The sequence below is a fragment of the Microcaecilia unicolor genome, chromosome 3 (genome assembly GCF_901765095.1).
Source record: "Microcaecilia unicolor chromosome 3, aMicUni1.1, whole genome shotgun sequence".
NCBI classification, from domain to species: domain Eukaryota; kingdom Metazoa; phylum Chordata; class Amphibia; order Gymnophiona; family Siphonopidae; genus Microcaecilia; species Microcaecilia unicolor.
In genome coordinates, this window is record NC_044033.1 from 475387856 (window position 1) to 475409278 (window position 21423).

The 21423-nt window shown below is 41.8% G+C and overlaps 1 protein-coding gene across 1 annotated transcript in view; it reads left to right on the forward strand.

Moving 5' to 3' along the window:
- The window catches only part of FAM135A (family with sequence similarity 135 member A), a 289052-nt gene that overhangs the window by 238076 nt on the left and 29553 nt on the right, over positions 1-21423 (forward strand). The window contains 2 exon segments of the mRNA XM_030199007.1: positions 1137-1234; positions 5308-5459. Of these exon segments, the coding sequence (XP_030054867.1) occupies positions 1137-1234; positions 5308-5459 (250 nt within the window).

Sequence of the window (21423 nt, forward strand, 5' to 3'; positions counted from 1 at the left end):
ACGAGAAAAGACAAATGAACAACAGTTGCTTGAAGAATTAGCAGAAGAATTAGCAGAAGACGACGGGAAAGTGGGAAGGAGAAACTGAAACCAACATGATAGAAAAATAAAATGTCCAGACAACAAAAGGTAGAAAAATAATTGTATTTTGAATGTTTTAAATGGAATATGTTCAGTTTTATTGTGTTCAGTAGAAAAGGAAATGCATTTTTGTTTTTATTTCTCCAGTGTTGCACTAAATGTTGAAGTTCTCAGTTCAATTTTTGTCTAATATTTTTATTTCTAATTTGTAATCCCTTGTTCTGTATTTGGTGATGGTCTGTCAGTGTGAGACTGTAAGGGCAGATGGGGAGATTAAAGAGGAGAGGGCTTCTTTATTTTCTGCCCTGGTCCCCAGCATGGCTAACAGCAGCCCTGACCCTTGCTGTAGCTGGTGGGGATCCCCAAGCCCTGTTAGCTGAGGACCTCCACTGAAGGTGGCCAGAAATCCCTTCTGCTGAGCTTGGCAGAAGGGGGAAGCATCCTTGAGCCACTGACAACTAAGCATGCATGGGGTACTGCTATCGTTGGCTCAAGGAGTTGTTGCTTCCGACCAAGCTTGGTAAAAGTAAATTCTGGCCATCTTTGGTGGAAGTTTTCAGGTGACAGAGCTTGGGGATCTTCATCAGCTAAAGTATTTATCTTTTGAGTTGGGAAATGCTGGGGGAGGGGGTTAGAGAGAAAATTTTGTGCCCACCCACTTTGGGTTCAGGCCCACCCAAAATTGGTTGCCTAGCTACGCCACTGCTTGTGACCCAGACTGGCCACTGTGGGAGACAGGATGCTGGACTTTGGTCTGCCTCAGCATGGCTTTTCATACGTTCTTATGAATTCCTTAAGTACAGACTCTATTGCTACCATTCCCTCTAGCTGGTTTAAAATGCTGCTTCTTGCTAACAGTAAACCAAATGCTTAAAATGAAAACGTGGCTTAAAGTAGTAATACCCAGTGGTTACTATGTATTGCAGATTATTTCTTTATAATTTTATTGGGCTTGAAAATTAATGCTTTTTCTTAAACTTATTTTTGAATTTTGGGGAAACAATTCATTTGAAAACAGTATCTGTTTATGGTTAATCTCTTCTCTTTTCTTGCAGAATGATACCTTTGCTGATTTTGATTCTATGACTGATCGCCTTTTGGATGAGATAATACAATACATTCAAATCTACAATCTATCAGTTTCAAAAATCAGGTAACAAGTAACCCCCTGCACTTGCTGTAGACCGTAATGCATCCCTTAAAATGTACAGGTTATGAGCATCCTGTATTAACTCTCATTTTTAAAATGACAAAGACCTAATGCCGTTTGGCAGTGTCTCCCTTGTTGAGGACAACCAGAGAGCTTTAGCAGTATTTTTGCCATGTTTTTCAAGTTGACATGCAGCTACTAGAAGAGCACATCTTAGGAGAAATATTGCTGAAGTCATATCACTTTGTCTTAATTGGGTGGCTTAATAGTTCTTGATACTCTTTAAAAGACCAACATCTTTTCAGACCGTAGGGCAGGGGCCCTCAAACCTAGTCCTTGAGGTCCACAACCAAGATTTCCACAATGAATATGTATCAGATCTATTTGCATGCAGTGAATGCAAATAGATCTTGTACATATTCATTGTGGAAATTCTGAAAACCAGCCTGGGTTATGGACCTCCAGGACTGGATTTGAGGACTACACTTCATCCTAATCAAAAAAAATTAATGAGGCTGAAATATTTCTTGAAGATACCAACATGCTATGACTTTAAAAGGAAAAATAGAAGTTGGCCCCGGAGCTCTTGCAGTGCATTTTGGCCCAGTGGATTTGAGAGCCCAGTGGAATACAGCTTCCACCATTGTGGTGTCCCCTATTGGCCACAGAGCAATGTGCTAAATGAGTGTTCCAAGAGACTTCTCTCCAGATTTTTAGGCTGTCTGGGATACCTTACCTACCCAAGTATACCATCTGTGGTGCAGGGGAGGGGTCTTCAAAATGAGAGAAGCGTTTGAGGCAGAGAGAAATTACTTCACAAAAATATTTTTCTTGCTTTTTATGACTCTCCTCCCCCCCCCCCCCCCCCCCCCCCCCACAGGTACTGTGTACCTTCTTGGCCTCTAAACTTCGCCAGGTCAATCAGGGAGCTCCTGCAACTGTTCATGGCTCTGTGACAGGCTGCACAGAATGTTAGAGGCAGCCTTGGTAGGGAGCACACTTAAACATGGACATGAACAAAATGATCTATCATTTTCCTGTTCACAGGATTTTGTCCCAAGCACTAGAATGTTTTGGAACTCCCGCATGCTAGAGGGTGAAAAATGGCTAATGAGATCAATTATCTAACATAAAAACAAAAATAAGAGTTGCCTTACTGGGTCAGACCAAGGGTCCATCTAGCTCAGTATCCTGTTTCTAATAGTGGCCAGTCCAGTTTAAAACTACCGGGCAGAGTCCCAAAAAGTGGCAAGATTCCATGCTACTTAATCTCAAGTCTATTTTAATATCAGTCTATGGACTTTCCCTCAAGGAATTTGTCCAAATCTTTTTTTTTTTTAAACTAGTTACACTATTTTATTTTATTACATTTGTACCCTGCACTTTCCCACTCATGGCAGGCTCAATGTGGCTTACATGGGGCAATGGAGGGTTAAGTGACTTGCCCAGAGTCACAAGGAGCTGCCTGTGCCGGGAATCGAACTCAGTTCCTCAGTTCCCCAGGACCAAAGTCCACCACCCTAACCACTAGGCCACTCCTCCACTACTTGCTCCAGCAATGAGTTCTAGATATTAACTATTTGTTGAGTGAAAAATATTTCTTCCTGTTTGTTTTGTGCTTCCATTCCCATTTCTGCTACACAAAGAAAATTGATATATTTATTTATTCATTCATTTATGACATTTATACCCCAAATTAGCCCAAAATAGACTCAAGTTCAATGTGGCTTACAAGCAAACAATAAAGTGAATAAAACAAAATGTTCCATGGATCTGACTTTAAGTTAATATATTAATACACAAGCCTTTTCTCTTTTCCTTCTGTACGTCTTTCTTAGGGGAAGGGATTATTGTTGAAGCAGAGAAGACAGACCTCTGTAATTTTGGCTGCAGAAGTCGAGCTGAAAACCTGCAGAGAGTTTATACATTTAATTTCTTTTGAGGCCAGTATGCCTGTTCTCTTCATAAGTAAACAGATAAGGCCAGATATTCAAAAGCAAATATCCAGATAACAGCTTCTATTATCCAGATATTTATGCTGACCAGAGCTAATAGTGGATATTCAGTAGCACTACACAGATGAATACTGCTGACTATCCTTCCAGATTGCCTCAGTATTACACAGATACTCCCATATTTTATATATGGCGTGCATGGCCAATCGACACATGCTGCTCAGTTAACGAGCCAATTAGCGTTGCTTGGCTGATAACCAATTAACACTAATTGGTAATAATTGGAGTTTACATGCATGCATCTTTTTAAGTGTATTCTAAAGAGGTGCATGCAAATTCCAGTGCACATGACCAGAAAGGGGGCGTGGCAATGGGAGGAGTGTGGATGTGTTAGGGCCATCAATCAAATCTACACGCATGGTGTTAGGGGAGCGCACCTAGATTTAGGTGCAGGCATTTACACTAGCTTTTCACAGGCGTAAATGAGTGCACCTAAATCTAGGCATGTTCACCTAGCCTATGCACTATTCAATAAACCGTGTCTGAATGTAGACACGGCGTATAGAATACTGCTAGGCGTGTAAATCAGAGACACCTAGATTTAAGTCATCATATATAGAGTCTAGCCCTTAATGCTGAGCTGGTACAGAGCAGACCATGGGTGGAGGAAGAAGTTGTGTGGATAAAGTTTGGTGAAAAAAAATGCTGTCCCCTAACTAGTAGCTAAACATCACCAGTATCTGGTTAGCAGCAATAGTGTCTAATCAGTTGGCAGATTAGGTTTCACAGTTTGTGTGAATATTTGGTTTGGCTTAAGCCTGTGTTCTTAGAGTAATGGCAATATTAGTGGCAAGCCTGTGGTTTCTCATGATAAGATTTGCAAGGACTGAGGTATTCAGTAGAAGCTTAGTATTACCTTCATTCAAATTTATCATGATGGTGCTCCAGGAGCTGTTTCCTTTCTCCTATGTTGGTTCAGAGTGCTAGTTTTACTTTTTTTTAAACTAAAATAATTTATTTTCTTTACAACATTGAAACTTGCTCATACATTTGCAGTTGTAAACTTACTAATTTTCATATGTATAACTGTTCAGGATGTCCGAGCCCCATAAGATCTGAGAGTGAACTATGACAGTTTCATATGACCAATCCCAGGAGTAGCCTAGTGGTCAGTGCAGTGGACTGTAGAGAAGAGGACCCAGGCCTATATCCTACTCTAACTGGTACACTTGTGGAGAGTGTGAGTGCTCCAAAATACACTAAATATGTACTGTACCTACATATAGGTGACACCTGCAAGTTTGAGAGCTGCTATTGTGATGCACAGTGAGCTACAATAGGTATTTTTTGCTCCTAGGGGGCTCACTATACAGTATAAGAGTTATGGTTAGATGTGTACCTGGGACCTTTTATGTGAAGTCCACTGCATTGCCCCTAAGCTGCCCCACTACTCTGCATGGATGTCTGTGTTGCCAGTTTACTAAGAATGATGCCACCCCAGACATCCTAGTGGATGTTTTTCAACTTTTTTTTCCCCTTGGACACACCGATCACAAAATATCTAGGAAAAAGGTGATTGTTGAACCAAAAAGAACCTTTTTCAGGTTCCAAACTGGCTATGTTCACCACTCAATTTTTGGACGTTTCTAGCAAAACATCCAAAATCGGACTTGGACGTTTTATCGAAAATGCCTCTCTGTATGACAGAGAGCACTGGTTCCCAAATTCGTCCTGGAGAACCCCCTGCCAGTTGATGTTCAAAATATCCATGACAAATATGCATAAGAAGGGTTGCAAAGCACTCATCTAAATCTTGAATCTCTCCCTAGTAGCAGAGAGAAAAACAGGGAGGTGATTAAATTATGGGTAGGCTGAAGATGGATCCTGCTGTTTCTTGGGCTAAGTGTTTTCGTTCAGTAGATCAGTTGCAAGTTTAATAAATCTTAGTAGGAAATGTTATTAATTTTTGCACAATTTTTTGTTGCACCTAAACAATTTTCATCACTGTTCTGCTTATGTTTAGAAACCTACTACCTAATAATTATCTAGTTTGTAATTACAATCATTTTTAAAACTACTGTAAAAATCTTTCTAAATTATTCATCATCACTTTTTTAATAGCTTTATAGGGCATTCATTGGGGAACCTAATCGTCCGATCAGTCCTCACAAGACCTAGGTTTAGGTGTTACCTCAACAAACTTCACACCTTCCTTTCTCTATCTGGCCCGCATCTGGGTACACTCTACAACAGCAGTGCTCTTGTTAATACAGGTAAGAATGATAGCTATTCAGCTTTCTTGATAAAAAGGAATGTGAATAAGGAAACAGGTTATTGTTATGTGTACTTTTATAAACATTGTCATAATGAAAGAGATTTTTTTGTTGTTTTTCCCCTATTTTCTTCTCCGTTCCCCCTCGAAGCAGAGGTTATTCTAAGACCTTCACCTTGCTATTTAGTTGTCAACTTTGCACATGCAACGTGCCTGCAGATTCTGCTTCCTGCATCCCTATTCCTTCTGAATTAAAATACATGATGGTCTCAACTCCAGTCTTTTGTTGTTGTATTTACATTAAATATAAGGGATGGGCAAATTTAAAAAAAAATCATTTTGTGGTCTGTCTTCAAATGTTTGTATATAAAAAAAAAAATACTCCAAAATATGCTTTTATTGTAAAGCTTAATTATTCATGGAATACTGCAGAAGTTCTTAAGTACAGCTTCTTTTTTTGTTAGAATGAGCTAAGTATATCTGGGGAGAGTGCTGAAAATAGAAGAATTAAAATAGATATAATGCAGCAGCTAGAAAGAGGCATGAAAGGAGGGACGAGCAAGTGTGAAAGAGAGAAACTGGAAGATGCACACCTCTAACAAAGCTTTGAGATTGGCCCATTGTGTGGGGAAACAATAATAATTAATATAATTGAGAGATTAGGATTTCACATGAGTGGAAATTTGAGCCATTGTTTCCCCATAGTTTGTTATGAAGGCACCCAGTCTTGAGCCTTCAATCTGCTAAACAGCAGCAGTACTGACTATGGATCAAATAGTAGATGGTCCTTGGTGTAGCAGTTTAAGAATCCCTATCTGGGACAATAAATACTTTAAAATACTGTAGGTCATAATGTGATAAATTGGCAGACACTTGACATATGGGAACTGGGGCATTTAATGGAGGATGAGTGATTTTTTAAAAAAATGTATTGTTTTATTTCCAGAAGCTCAGGTGATGCCCGCTTCCTAGTCCTTTAGGTTGTTACAGCTGGTTCATTGAAAAAGAGTGGGCTGGGGGGAGAGGGTATTAAGGTGTGTGAGATTAGGGATTGTGAAACTGTTCTGTAAGGGGAGACAGATGAGTAATATGGCTTAATGTTTGATAAAATATTCAGAGAGAAATGGTATGTTATGTGTATGGAGCTTGGAAGTGTTGGGATGCTAGATGGCTATTACTGATTCTAACTCTGTGGACTGGAAACATTTTTGTTCCAAGACTGTGAGGTCTACCTTGTCAGCTAGTCTGATGCAGCCATTTATGGCTCATCAGACCCAGTGGACCCCCAAAAGTGTGGCAGATAAGGGCCACTGAGTCCAAGCTCTGTTGGCACTGCTCTATTGCAGAAGGGACTTTTATGCATGCGGTGTTTTTTTTTTTTTGTCCACTGATCAGCGGCATTCCCATGGTGGGCCTGAGTGTGCACAGGCCCACCCAGCAGCAGCACGGCTGTGATATGGCTGGCAGGGTTCAGATACTGTTTTCATCTTCACCCCTTCAACCGGAAGGTCATTCTAAGAATTCACCACACTTTCGATGAAGAAGTATTTCCTCAGGTTACTTCTATCTCCTTTCATCTTCATCCTATGCCCCCTCGTTCCAGAGTTTCCTTTCAATTGAAAGAGACTCACCTCCTGTGCATTTATGCTGCATAGGTATTTAAATGTCTCTATCATATCTCCCGCCTTTCTTCCAAAGTATACATATTGAAACATAGTAAATGACGGAAGAAAAAGACCTGCATGGTCCATCCAGTCTGCCCAACAAGATAAACTCATATGTGCTACTTTTTGTGTATACCCTACTTTGATTTGTACCTGTCCTCTTCAGGGCACATACCGTATAAGTCTGCCCAGCACTATCCCCGCCTTCCAGCCACCAGCCCTGGCACAGACCGTATAAGTCTGCTCTGCCACCCAATCTCGGCTAAGCTCCTTAGGATCCATTCCTTCTGAACAGGATTCCTTTATGTTTATCCCACGCGTGTTTGAATTCTGTTACCGTTTTCATTTCCACCACCTCCCATGGGAGGGCATTCCAAGCATCCACTACTCTCTCCATGAAAAAATACTTCCTGACATTTTTCTTGAGTCTGAAGGCCATTTGACCCATCCAGTCTGCCCATCCTCTGTAACCCCTAATTCTTCCTGTTCCTAAGCGATCCCACATGCTTATCCCATGCCTTTTTAAATTCTGCAACAGGACTCCACCACCTCCACTGGGAGGCCATTCCATGCCTCCACCATCCCTTCTGTGAAATAATACTTCCTTATGTTACTCCTAAGCCTATTCCCTCTTAACTTTGTCATATGCCCCCTCATTCCAGAGTTCTCCTTCATTTGATAAAGGCTGTCTTCCTGTACATAAATGCCCTTGAGATATTTAAACGTTTCTATCATGTCTCCTCTCTCCCTCCTCTCTTCCTATGATTCATTTATTTTCTCATCCTCCCTGCTGCTGTTCTCTCAGATTTTGGGATCAATTGTTATGCCTCTCTTTTAAAAATATCTGCTGTAAGCGGTTTTTCAAATCCATGTGAACCACAGAACAGAAATATTTGTTAAGCAATTCCACCTTATCTTTATCACCTTCTACAATTTCCCCCCTTCACCTTTGAGCCTCACAGTGCCATTTTTGCACTTCCTCCTATCACTAACATATCTTAAAAAAAAAGTTTTCTCCCCTCCCCCATGTTATTGTATTTACTTTCCTGACTACTCTGCTAGCTTCTTATCTTTTCCAGATGTTGTCACCTGTCTTCCTCTTTCCATGATCTCTTGTAATTTATAAATGTTAACCTCTTTTGCCTTAACTTTTCAGCTGCTACTTTTGAAAATCAAAGTGACCTCCTTTTCCTCTTACTTTTATTTACTTTCCTTACAAAAAGGTTTTGTTGCCCTTCCTATAGATCCTTTCAGTTTTGCCCACTGCTTTCCAACTTCTTCCAGATGTTCCCATCCAGACAACATTTCCTTGATGTAATCCTCCATCTGAACAAAGTTGGGTTTTTTTTTTGTTTTGTTTTTTTAATTCTTGAGCCTTCGCTTTTGAATGAACCCTCTCCACACCTATCTTAATATTAAACCACACCATCTGGTGATCACTGAATGCCAGATGGTCACCTACTATAACATCAGAAACACTTTCCCCATTAATAAACAGTAAGTCCAGTATGGCCCCGTCCCACGTGGGTTCCATTATCACCTGCTGGAATAATTCCCCCTGTAGATAATCCAGAAGCAGATAGGGGTACTCCAATCAACATCTGGCATATTAAAATTGCCTATTAGTAGTACTTCCCCTTTCACAGCTATTTGCCCAATGTCACCATTTTTACTCGAGCTCTGAGCTCCCTTAATCCTTCCTCTTTCCCTGCTGATCTCTGGCCTGCTTTGATTTGTACCTGTCCTCTTCAGGGCACATACCATGTTAAGCATCTAGGTTGCTCCATCATCTACTCTCAGAGGGCATGGTGTCTTCCACCTGGAACATGCGTCTGTCCTCCTGCTTCTCAAAAAGCCCCACTTAGACTTCACAACTCCCGCAAAAGTTTGGCCATCTCCAACCTATCCTTTTTCTCCAACGTTCTAGAAAAACTTATTCACTGACAACCCAGCACATTGAGTCCAGTAAAATCTTTCACCCCTTACAGGTGGACTTTCGCCCAAACCATAACATCAAAACCTTACTTCTTTCCCTCTGATCTCATCCATATTTCTCTTTTGCTTTCGACCTTGTTGATCACATGCTTCTGCTTTAATGTCTTCGCTGCATTGGTATCTCATTACTGTCCTTTCTTTGTTCACAGTTTATCTCTCCAACCACTTCTATCATCTCTCGTTCAATTGTTCATCTCTTCCTCTACAGTCTGAAGTCCCTCAGGGTTCCATACTTGCGCCTGATATGTTTAACATTTTCCTGGCCTCCCTCCTCACTGTTATTAAAAACCACACCTGCGCCAATTCTTCTTCAGTCACCACTCTAAGAACTGCCTTTCTAAGGTTTCCACATGGCTTAAGTCCAACCGACCTCTGTTTCTCAACACCTCCAAATGTGAAACTATCGTTTTTCCTTCTTCACATCACACCTCTTTGACCTTTGAACCTGACATTGACTCTTTACTTCACTCATCCTTGTTTACCCACCATCAAATCCATTCCGTCCGCTTCCTCCTCCCAGCCTCTTACTACATCCTTTCCTCCATGCCCTTGTTATATTACGCCCTTGTTATATTGCAACTGCCTTTTTGCCGGCCTTCTCCTCCAAAGCATCAAACGATTTTAGCTAGTCCAATCCACTGCGGTTAAACTTCTCCACTACGTCCATCGCTTTGATCACGTTCCACCCCCCCTATAATCCAAACATTGGCTCCCGATTTCTGCCCACATTAAATTCAAAATACTCTTACTGATTTTTAAATCTAGATTTTCCTTCACCCTATCTTAACACAAACTACTTACCCCTTACTCTCCCCTCTGTTGCCTTAGATCTGCTGGCATCTCCTTGCATTACCTCCACCATCTCTCATCCGCCTCAACAACATCCGTGACACTGCCTTCAGTTACTTAGGTCCAAAGCTTTGGAGTGACCTCCCTTCCCATATCCCTGATCAACCCACCATCTCCTCCTTTGAGCAGGCCTTTAAAACCCATCTCTTCACTGCCTCCTACTCGACTACACCCTAGTCTCCCTGTGTACCTGCTATCTTCCTTTTCTGACCTCCCATCATTTCCCCTATTATTCTCTGCGTCTACTAATCTGCCTTTTTTCATGCGTTTTGTAAACCGCTTTAAATCCTATGTCAGGCCCTCTGTGATATATGAAGTCGGTGGAATAAATAAAATAAATATTTTGAATGCCTTCATTAAATCTCCATCCATTTCTTTTGTCTGTGAAGGAGGCCTATATATCACACCAATGTAAATATATTTGCCATTGCCTCTTTCCAGATTCCAGTGCCTCTTCCTTACCCTGTAGGTCCTGCAATTGTGTGGCTTTAATATTATCTTTAACATATAATGGCACCCCCTCCTTTTCTTCCCTGTGTTTCACGAACAGATTACAGCCCAGTATGGTTCTCTGGATTGCCACTAAATCCAATCATTGTCTTCCATCACAGTCTCAAGATAGAAATATAGAAACATGATGGCAGATAAGAGTCAAAAGGCCCATCCAGTCTGCCCATCCTCAGTAACCACTAACTCTTTCTTTCCAAAGGGATCCCACATGCCCATCCCATGCTTTCTTAAACTTTGACACAGTCCCCGTCTCCATGACCTCCTCCGGGAGGCCATTCCACGCATCCACCACCCTTTCCGTGAAAGAGTATTTTCTTAGATTCCTCCTAAGCCTATTTCCTCTTAACTTAATCGTATGCCTCTTCATTACAGAGTTTTCCTTCACTTGAAAAAGGCTCACCTCTTGTACATTAATGCCACTGAGGTATTTAAACATCTCTATCATATTCCCTGTCTTCCAGTGTACACATTTTGAGGCCCCTAAGCCTGTCCCTATATGTTTTATGACCAAGACCACTTACCAATTTCGTAGCCACCCTCTGAACTGACTCCATCCTGTTTATATCCTTCTGTAGGTGCAGCCTCCAGAATTGCACACAATACTCTAAATGGGGCCTCACCAGAAACTTATACATGGGCTCTATCACCTCTTTTTTTTTTTTTCCTGCTGGTCATCCCTCTCCTTATGCAGCCAAGCATCCTTCTGACTTTGATTGTCACTTTTTCTACCTGTTTGGAGACCTTAAGGTCATCAGACACATTCTCCCCCAAGTCCCGCTCTTCTTTCATACAAAGAAGCGCTTCATCTCCCATATTATACCGTTCCGCTGGATTCTTATAACCCAAGTGCATGACCCTGCACTTCTTAGCATTAAATCTTAGTTGCCAATTATCGGACCATTCTTGAAGCTTCGCTAGATCCTTCCTCGTGCTATCCACCCTATTAGAGTTTGGTATCATCCACAAAGAGACAGCCCTTCCGCAATGTCACTCACAAAGATGTTAGAGAGCCGGTGCGAGGACCCGACCCCTGCAGTACACCACTGACATCGCTTTCCTCAGAGCAAACTCCATTTACCACTACCCCCTGTCTCCTTCCATTTAACCAATTTTTAACCCAGTCAGTCATTTTAGGTCCCATGCCAAGAGCGCTCAGTTTATCAGTCGCCTGTGTGGAACTATGTCAAAGGCTTCGCTAAAATCCAAGTACACCACATCTAGCTTTCCTCCCAAGTCCAACTGTCTGGTCACCCAGTAAAAGAAATAAATTAGATTCGTCTGAAATGACCTGCCTGTAGGGAAGCCATGCTTCCTTGGTTCCTGCAGTCCTTTCGATTCGAGAAACCTCACAATCCTCTGCTTTAGAAGTGTTTCCATAAGTTTGCTCACCACCGAGGTCAGACTGACAGGTCTATAATTTTCAACCTTCTGTGAACCACATCTCCGTGACCGCTACTAAGTCCAAGTTGGCTTCTATCATTGCAGCCTCTAGATCTAGAAAATTGTTTTCCATACTACGGGCATTGGTATATGGGGCTCTCCAGATGTGACTCTTTCTTTTTTTCCTTTTTCTATAAGGGTATTTGATGTTTTACCTTCCTGAGGGTTATTTATGACTTTGGGGCTTTTCTCACCCATCCCCAGCAAACTTAGTTTAAAGCCCTCTTTAGTACTTTAGCCAGTCTGTTACTGAAGACACTTCATCCCATCCTTGAAAGATGGACACAATCAGTTCTTGGAAAATCATCCCATGGTGCAGGAAACCGAAGTGCTAGTGTTGGCACCATCCATGCAGCCACACATTTAGCTCCAGGATGCGAGCTTCCCTCATTTGGCCTTTACCTTATTTCCCATACTTTGAGCATTGGTATACTGCTTTCCAGATGTCTCTTTTTTCCATTTATGTAGAGGTATTTAATGCTTCACTTACCTAAGTGCTTGTAGTTACCTGGGGGCTTTGACCACTCTTCCCCAACGATTCTAGTTTAAAGCCCTCTTCAGTGGGTTAGCTAGTCTGCTGCTGAAGACACTTCTTCCCTTCTTTGATAGATGGACACCATCTGTTCTCAGCAGCCCTTGGAAGAGCATCCCATGGTCCAGGAAGCCAAAATGCTCTTGATGACACCATCTAAGCAACCACATATTCATCTCCAGGATGCGAGCGCTTTGCCTTTGTGGAACCATGTTAAATGCTGTAATCTTGCTACACCACATCTAACACTCTCCCTTAATCTCTAGTCACCCAGTTAAAGAATTTAATCAGATTCCTCTAACAATCTTAAGTAAGCCCATGCTGCCTTGGATCCTGCAATCCACTGGATTCTAAAAACTGCACTATCCTCTATTATAGAAGCATTTCCATTAATTTGTTTTCCATAGTAGTATAACAGAACAAAAGAAACAGTATAATAACAGCAATTAAGCAACAGCCAAAAAAACATGCTAGTTTCAAGATCACTCCCCAACCTACAAATGATGCCCTCCAATCCTGAACAGAATCCCACATTAAAAGAGGGAAACATAAAGCAAGAATAACCCTCTCCCCCCCCCCACCCCCATCACCATAGATTGTGATGAGAGACATGTACGCCTAGGTGAATAGCAAAGGAGAATCTGGGTGCCAGGTCCAGGTTTCTTAGGGATCCCATATTTTATGATAAGGCAACATCTTGCCAGTTGGCAGAGCAGTCAATTTGGACATCAAGTGGATATAATCCAATTTATGCAGAATTATCTGGAGACCTAGCAGTGTGGATTGCTTCCATGTCTCCGCCAGTACCAACTTGCTAGCCACAAAAACTTGAGTTACCACCAAATTTGTGAGTGGTCGGCTTTACACCATAAGGTTTAAATTGGAGGAGGCAGTCGCCCATCTTCATTAAAAATTTGAATGAGGCTAAAGACAAATTTTAACACCATTGTCCAGTATTTTTGAGCTTCTAGACAAGTCCACCAGATATGGGCCATATCCCCCATGTCTAAACATTTTAAGAAGACGCTGAGGTATGTAATACCAATGGTAATGAATTTTATAGCCACTTTCCACCAAGCTGCTGGCTATGGATACCTTAAAAATAGATTTAAATGCCCGTCCCCACTGAGGAAAGTCATAAAAGGTACCCAGATCCTTCTCCCTTCTCAGTAAATAGTGCATAATAGGTTTACAAAAAGAAAGGGAGCCCTATATATCCAGGAGATTCCTACCCCCACAACCCATTGCCCGCTCCAGTAGGGTCTCAGCTAGGCCTAATTCCCCTTTTGCTCTTCGAAGAATATAATCTCACATCTGAAGATATTGAAAGGCATGGGAGGCTGGGAGACCGTATTCTTCCTGAAGGTCCTCCCATGACATTTCTCCCTCCTCTTAAATTTGCCTAAGCTCCTGAAGACCCAAGCCCTCCCAATATCAATAGCAAGGATTAATAATTCCTGACACAAAGTATGGGATGGAACAGATGGCCATATGCAAAAAGAAATTTCTCTCTGGATAGAACAGTGCTCGAACCTTGCTCCACATGGAGAAGAGGCCATCGAAGCAAGGGAGGGGCACCCTGGGCAACCTCCAAAAGGAGCCAATACGAGAGCCATGGTATCGCCCACAAAGGGAATTAAGCCAGCCAATTTTGCTCAAGAGTTTTCCACACTTTGCCAGCCATTCAGCTAATATTTTAAGGTGTGCAGCCTGATAGTAATGATTAAAGGAGGGGATCCCCATTCCACCCTGGGCTCGTAACTGGTACAGCACCTCACATCGGACCTGTGGCGGCCTTCTTCTCCAGATAAAGGCAAAAACTCTATGCCCCAAACACGGAAAATATTTGGCAGGGTGATAGGAAGTGCCATAAATAAGTACAGCAATTTGGGAAGCAGAATGCTTTTCTATTAATTTACTCACCATAGAGTCAGATTAACCAGCCTATAGTTCCCAGTATCCTCCTTACTTCTGCTTTTGTGGAGAGGAGCCACATTTTCCCTTCCCCAGTCCTCCAGAACCACTCCTGATTCTAAAGAACTTCCCTAAGTTCTTTCAGTATTCTGAGATGTATCTCACATGGCCCCATCACTTTGTGTTTTCTGAAAGTCTAGAACCTTCAAATTTGAATGAAGTCTTTCTATATATGTCTTACTATATGAACTACAGTATCTGATGATCACTAGATGATCACCCACTATAAACATCAGGAACACACTCCCCATCCAGAGCAATAGGTCCCGTACCTGTGGGTTCCGTTACCAATTGCTGGAATAGTTCTCCCTTTAGAAAATCCAGGTCCTTCCTATTTCTAGGCAACACCACAACATGAATGTCCCAATCAACCTCTAGCTTATTGAAATCACTTATTAGCAGTACTTCTTCTTTCATGCTTTATAGTGCATGGCTTCTCTGTCCACATCTGTGCCTGTGAAGGAGTCCTGCATATCACATCAATGTAAATAGATGTTTCATTAGATTAACCTTTTATTAATCAATAGGACTTGACCACAATATTTAATATTAATGTTGCTTAAATTGAAAAGAGTAGCTGTGAATAACTTGGCTTCAACTATCTTACTCTGATGGAGGAAAAAGCCTCTATCCCCGATCCAGAAATCATTATATTCTGAACAAAGAGAAGTTATGCTGGGAGAGAAATACCAGCGCATGCAGTATGAGGTCATTTTCCTTGAAAAAGCCAAACATGGCGAAACGGGACCCCGTCAGAGCAACACTGCAATACTAAGATAAGTGCTAGACACTTTAAGATATACAAACATACAGAATATCGAAAATTTACACCGTAGGTTGTATAAAGGAGGTTTTTTCAGCCGATGAAAATCCTACCCCGTAAAATCAGAATATAATGATTTCTGGATCGGTGATACAGAGGCTTTTTCCTCCATCAGAGTAAGATAGTTGAAGCCACATTATTCACGGTCATTAGATTAACCCACAGTATGTCCTCCTTATCCCATAAGTCTTGCAATTTTGTCTCACCTTCAAAAAGATAAAAACAGGATGGAATCGGCCCAGAGGGCATCTACAAAATTGGTCAGTGATCTCTGTCATAAAATGTATCGGGACAGACTTTTAGACCTCAATATATATACTCTGGAAGAAAGGCGGGAGAGAGAAAATATGATAGACCGGGACTCAACAAATCCCAGGCACCATGGCGCCAAAAAATTATACCCTTGCTCCTGGAATTTTGTGCCCTTGTGTGCAGTCTTTTGTTCCTACATCATCACCACCAAACAGGTTTTCTTTTGCATAGCGAGACTCGAAATTCACATCATGTGCTGCAGGAACTTCTGACACTGACACCTGTCCTCTTCCCCCATTGTCTATCTCTGTGAATAACATTCTCATCCCCCCCGTCTCATCAGCTTGTAACCGTGTGGTCATCTTTGACTCCTCTCTCTTTCTCTGCACGTATCCAACAGACTGCTAAAACCTGTTTCTTTCTCTATAACAATACCAAAATTTGTCCCTTTTGTGAGCAGACAACCAAAACCTTTATCCACACTCTTATCACCTCTTGCTTAGACTACTGCAACTTGCTTCTTACAGGTCTCCCACTAAGCTATCTCTCTCCCCTTCGATCTTCCATCCCTGTAGAATTGTGTGGCAACTTCTTCCTTATCCACGAGTTCTACAGGATTTCTGCAATCTCCATTCCCGTGCAGATCTCACAAATGGGGAAAAAAAACAGGTGAAGCTTCAACAACCCCAGGAGCTTAACCGAGATTGGATAGCAGAGCCGTTAGTGGGAGGCGGGGCTGGAGGTTGGGAGGCGGGGATAGTGCGGGGCAGACTTATACGGTCTGTGCCAGAGCCAGTGGTGGGAGGCGGGACTGGAGGTTTGGAGGCAGGGATAGCGCTGGGCAGACTTATACGGTCTGTGCCAGAGCCGGTGGTGGGAGGCGGGGATACTGCTGGGCAGACTTATACGGTCTATGCCAGAGCCGGTGGTTGGGAGGCGGGGCTAGTGCTGGGCAGACTTATACGGTCTGTGCCCTGAAGAGCACAGGTACAAATCAAAGTAGGGTATACACAAAAGTAGCACACATGAGTTGTCTTGTTGGGCAGACTGGATGGACCGTGCAGGTCTTTTTCTGCCGTCATCTACTATGTTACTATGTTGTAGATCACTTTATGCTGCGAGTGAGGGTGTTGTGCAGCCCAGGAGGGAGGGAAAGACATGTTGATTGGTAAGTTAAATACTATATGTAGTTATAACCAAGACTCCATCTTGTTTGGTTGCCTATATTGTTGGCATGGTGGAGACTTGACAACCAACATTTAAGCATGGGTGACAGGAGCACACACACAGTGGCAGCTGCGGCTTTGGTCACCTTGTTGGGCAGACTGGATGGATCATGTGTGTCTTTGCCATCATTTACTGTGTTACTGTATTCCATTGGCATGTCACAGCACCATCCTCTCCTTTTTTGTTATTGCTGTTTATCTTAACAAGTTTTATTGATAAAGCCAATAACAACAAGTCAATAAGGACAATGTTAATACCATACAACCCATCAAGTTTTATCAATGTTATCCCCTCCCGCCTCCCCACAGTCCCAATACAACATAGTTGATAACAACCCTAATCCCCCAGAGAACATCCATCAATTGAAGCAAAGTAATAATACCAAGAATGAGAGAGCTCTGTCTCTTCTGACTCTCCCCTTCTCACGAACAAAAAAAGAAAAGGAAGGAGTCCCTTCAACAGCCCCCCCCCCCCTCAACAGAATCAACTCTAATCCTTCCCAAAATCCATGTATTCCCCCCTTCCCTCCTGAAGATGATCTAAGTAAGTTAAGCGTAATTGGAGAAAAGGGAAAAATAGGTGAATCTCCATGGCAAAAAGAGTAGGCTGCTTGCTCGAGGAGAGAGGTGCTGTACAAAAGGTTTGCTGTTTATTTCTTAGCAAACTGAGGAGGGCAGATATCTCTGAATTTAATCACAAATATTATGACACCTTACAAATTACTACACAGATTTTCTCATCTCAGCATGAATTAAAGATCAATTTATATGCAGAACAAAATCTTTGACAAACATCTTCAGTGGAGGTATTTCTCATTGAAATATCTAGTGATCATTCTAGGAAGAACTACTTTGCATGCATGGGAAGGAATCTGATTGACAGTGAACCAGCTGACATTCACTTTTAATTTTGTCAGTTACATGATGAGGAACATCCTGCTGAATCTCTGCTCTTTTTTGTAGTATCACAACTGGCTTTCCTTGCTTCTCTCTTTTTTTTTTTTTTTTTTTTTTTCTTCCTTCCTTTTTTTTTTTTGTTTTTTGTTAGGCTTACCTGAGGAAAATTTTGAGTTGCCTCTGCCTTGATTTTGTCTTCTCCGATTGCTCTCTCTAATTTCTCCACCACAGTTCTTCCCCTCTCTGACCATTATCTGATTACTTTCACACATAAACACCCCCCACCCCCACCCACCTCAATCTCATCCAATCTCCACAAACACATTTAGGAATCTTCAGCTATTGACCCTTTGATTCTCTCAACCACTGCTTCATCTCTCTTCTCATCAACTATAGTTTAGTTTATTAATATTTGCTAGATCGCTGTAACTGAACTCGGCAGAGCAGTGTACAATCTACAATAGGTTCAGTGGAAAACAAAAGGAACTACAATTAAAATAGGACAGCACTGAAGGCATTTAGAGAGATAAAGGGGGGTTAGGGAAGGTAATAGAACAAGAACATAGACCTTTTTCTGCCAATCCCGATTAGTCAGTTCCTTGATAATCCTGTTTAAAAACTTAAGTTTTTAAACAGAGAATTACTGCAGATAGAAAGGGGAAGGTTATCCCAGATGTGAGGTGAAAGAAGGCAGTACAGTGCCTAGTTGACTACAGATGTGCATGTTTAGGGAACGCTGAGGGGTGATATGGAATTGTGAAAGAGGATAGATAATCAGGGGGACCCTAACTTAGTGTTACCCAACTCTGTCAAATGAGTCTGTTTCTTCCTATAATACTATTCTCTCCTCTGTTCTGGACACACTCATTCCTCCCAGTCCCCATTCTGTAAGGTATACTAAACCCCAGCCTTGGCTGACATCCAGAATCCACTACCTACATTCCTGTGCCAGCTCTGATGAGTGTCTTTGGCTAAAATCCCGTGCCTGTCTGACTTCAGCAAGAACTTGAAATGTATGACCTCCCTCCAGTCTACTCTTTCATTTGCCAAACCAGACTGCTACATCCATTTGACAAACTCTTGGCTCCAACACTCACAGTCTCTTTGCCACACTGAACTTTATCCTCAAAGTGCCTCTACCTCCAACCTCCCTTTCACTTTCTCCCCAGACTATGGCTGAGTAGTTCCATGACAAGGTTCGCAAAGTTAATCTTGAATTCTCCACCTCCATCTCTTGACCTTCCTTCAACCCATATCATATTTTCTTCCTTTTCTAAAATCACTGAAGAGGAAACTGCATATCTTCCCTTTCCCAAACTCGCTACCTATTCCTCTCATCCCATTCTCTCACCCATCTACTCAGCAGTATATCTCGTACTGTCATCCCTTCTATCTGTCATATCATCAATCTTTCACTTTCCATTGCCAACTGCTCCTGATGCATTTAAACATACTGTGATTCAGGGACATAGCCAGACACCCAATTTTGGGTGGGCCTGAGCCCAAAGTGAGTAGATATGACAACCCTGCCCCCTCTCCCTCCCCCCCCCCTCCCAAGGCAATTGGGTGTCTCTCAACTCGACACCCCCCTCTCCCCCGGTACCTTTTAAAACCTTCATTTCTTCACCACCAGTGAGCAGTGACTTGTATCCCCTTCTGGTGCAGGCCTGAGCCTTCCCTCTGACCTGGCCTCACCTATGTGGAAACAGGAAGTTGCATCAGAGGGTCGGCACAAGCAGTGGGTTTGAGCCACTGCTGGTAAAGACATTGCTTGAAATTGAACAATGACAAAACAAAGTTTCTTAGTAAGTAGATATACTATTGCATCTTGTAACACTTCTTTTTTCAGTTAAATAATGTGAATTATGTTTTCCACCAATAAGAATTTTGGGTATCATGATTGACCAAACATTATCCTTAGATGATCAAATTAATCATTCGGTCAAAAAAATCTTTCATGTTAATGAGAAAACTGCACAGAATTTTTAAATATTTTGATACAATGTATTTCAAACTACTGGTTCAATCTCTTCTTTTGGCACATACTGATTATTGTAATTTATCTGAACTGTTCCAAAGGTGGTACTACAGAAAAAAAAATTGCAAAACAATACAAAATACAGCAGTAACTTTCTTTTCACTATCCGAATCTGATCATATTTCTGTCATTTGTACATCTCCACTGGCTTCCAGTGGAGGCTAGAGTGCTTTCTAAGTTCTGCTTTATTTTGTATAAGATATTATATGGCCTAACACCAATGTATATGTATTCTTTGGTGGTAATTGTATCTTCAGTAAGAACTATCATTGAGACAGCTCAATCCCTTTGCTTTTCCTAGTTCAAAGGGGACAAAAGTGTTCTGGTTGCTTATCTTCATTTTCTTTTCAAGCAGTGAAATGTTATCTCAATTGAGATATGGTCGATTAGTGATTAAAGGACTTTTACAAAGTTTTTAAAGACATTTTTATTTAATAAATTTGTTGTACAACAGTGATCATGATTTCTTGAATTTTCTTGTATTATGAAATTATAATTGGATATCTACTATGTTAAATCATTCTGTGTATTCCTGGATTGTACCGGCTCTTCTGTAATGTGATCCGCATTGAACCAGCTCTGGCACATGTGGAATAGAAAAATAAAATATTATTACAGAAGGGTGGAGTTGGTACTCTGGAATGCCTGAAGGGGAGAGGAGAGAGATGCCAGGAATCGTTAGCTAGCAAGGCTTGGGTATCCCCACTAGCCACACCACAGCTGTACCACTGCTGGATGGGCACCCATGCCCACCGGTGGTTATGCCTGTACTGTAGTTACTATTTAAAAAGCTTTCTCTGGATCCTTCCTGCTCTTCCAACTATTACCCCATTTCCCTTCTCTCTTTTTTATCCAAGATACTTGAAAGTTCTGTTCACCACTGTTGCCTTGACTTTCTTTCATTTTAAGCTGTTCTTAATCCACTACAATCTGGCTTTTTGCCCTCTTCATTCGACAAACAGTCCTTGCTAAAGTCTTCAGTCATCTGTTCCTGGCCATATCCTTATCCTTCTTGATTTATTTGCTGCTTTTGACCCTGTTGATCACCACCTTGGTCCCTCTTCACAAAAGTGATGATAGGGAAGAAGCTGGAAACTACAGGCCGGTAAGCCTCACTTCGGTTATTGGAAAAGTAATGGAAGCAATGCTGAAGGAAAGGATAGTGAATTTCCTGGAATCCAATAAGTTGCAAGATCCGAGACAACGTGGTTTTAGCAAAGGTAAATCATGCCAAATGAATCTCATTGAATTCTTTGACTGGGTGACCAGAGAATTGAATCAAGGACATGCTATAGATATGACATACTTAGATTTCAGCAAAGCCTTTGACATGGTTCCCCACAGGAGGCTCTTGAATAAACCTGACAGGCTGAAGATAGGACCCAACATGGTGAACTGGATTAGAGGGTGGTGGTTAATGGAATTCACTCGGATGAGGGAAAGGTAAGTAGTGGAGTGCCTCAGGGATCGGTGCTGGGGCTGATTCTGTTCAGTATATTTGTGCGTGACATTGCCGAAGGGTTAGAAGGTAAAGTTTGCCTTTTTGCGGATGATACCAAGATTTATAACAGTGGGCACCCTGGTGGGAGTGGAAAACATGAAAAAGGATCTGCAGAAGTTAGAAGAACGGTCTAATGTTTGGCAATTAAAATTCAATGCAGGAGTCCACGTGATGCGATGAGCTGAGCAGACGTGCAGTGCTGCAGCTCGTGGGCCGCAACCCCGTATTCTTAAAAATACTGCTCAAAAAACATTAATAAAATAG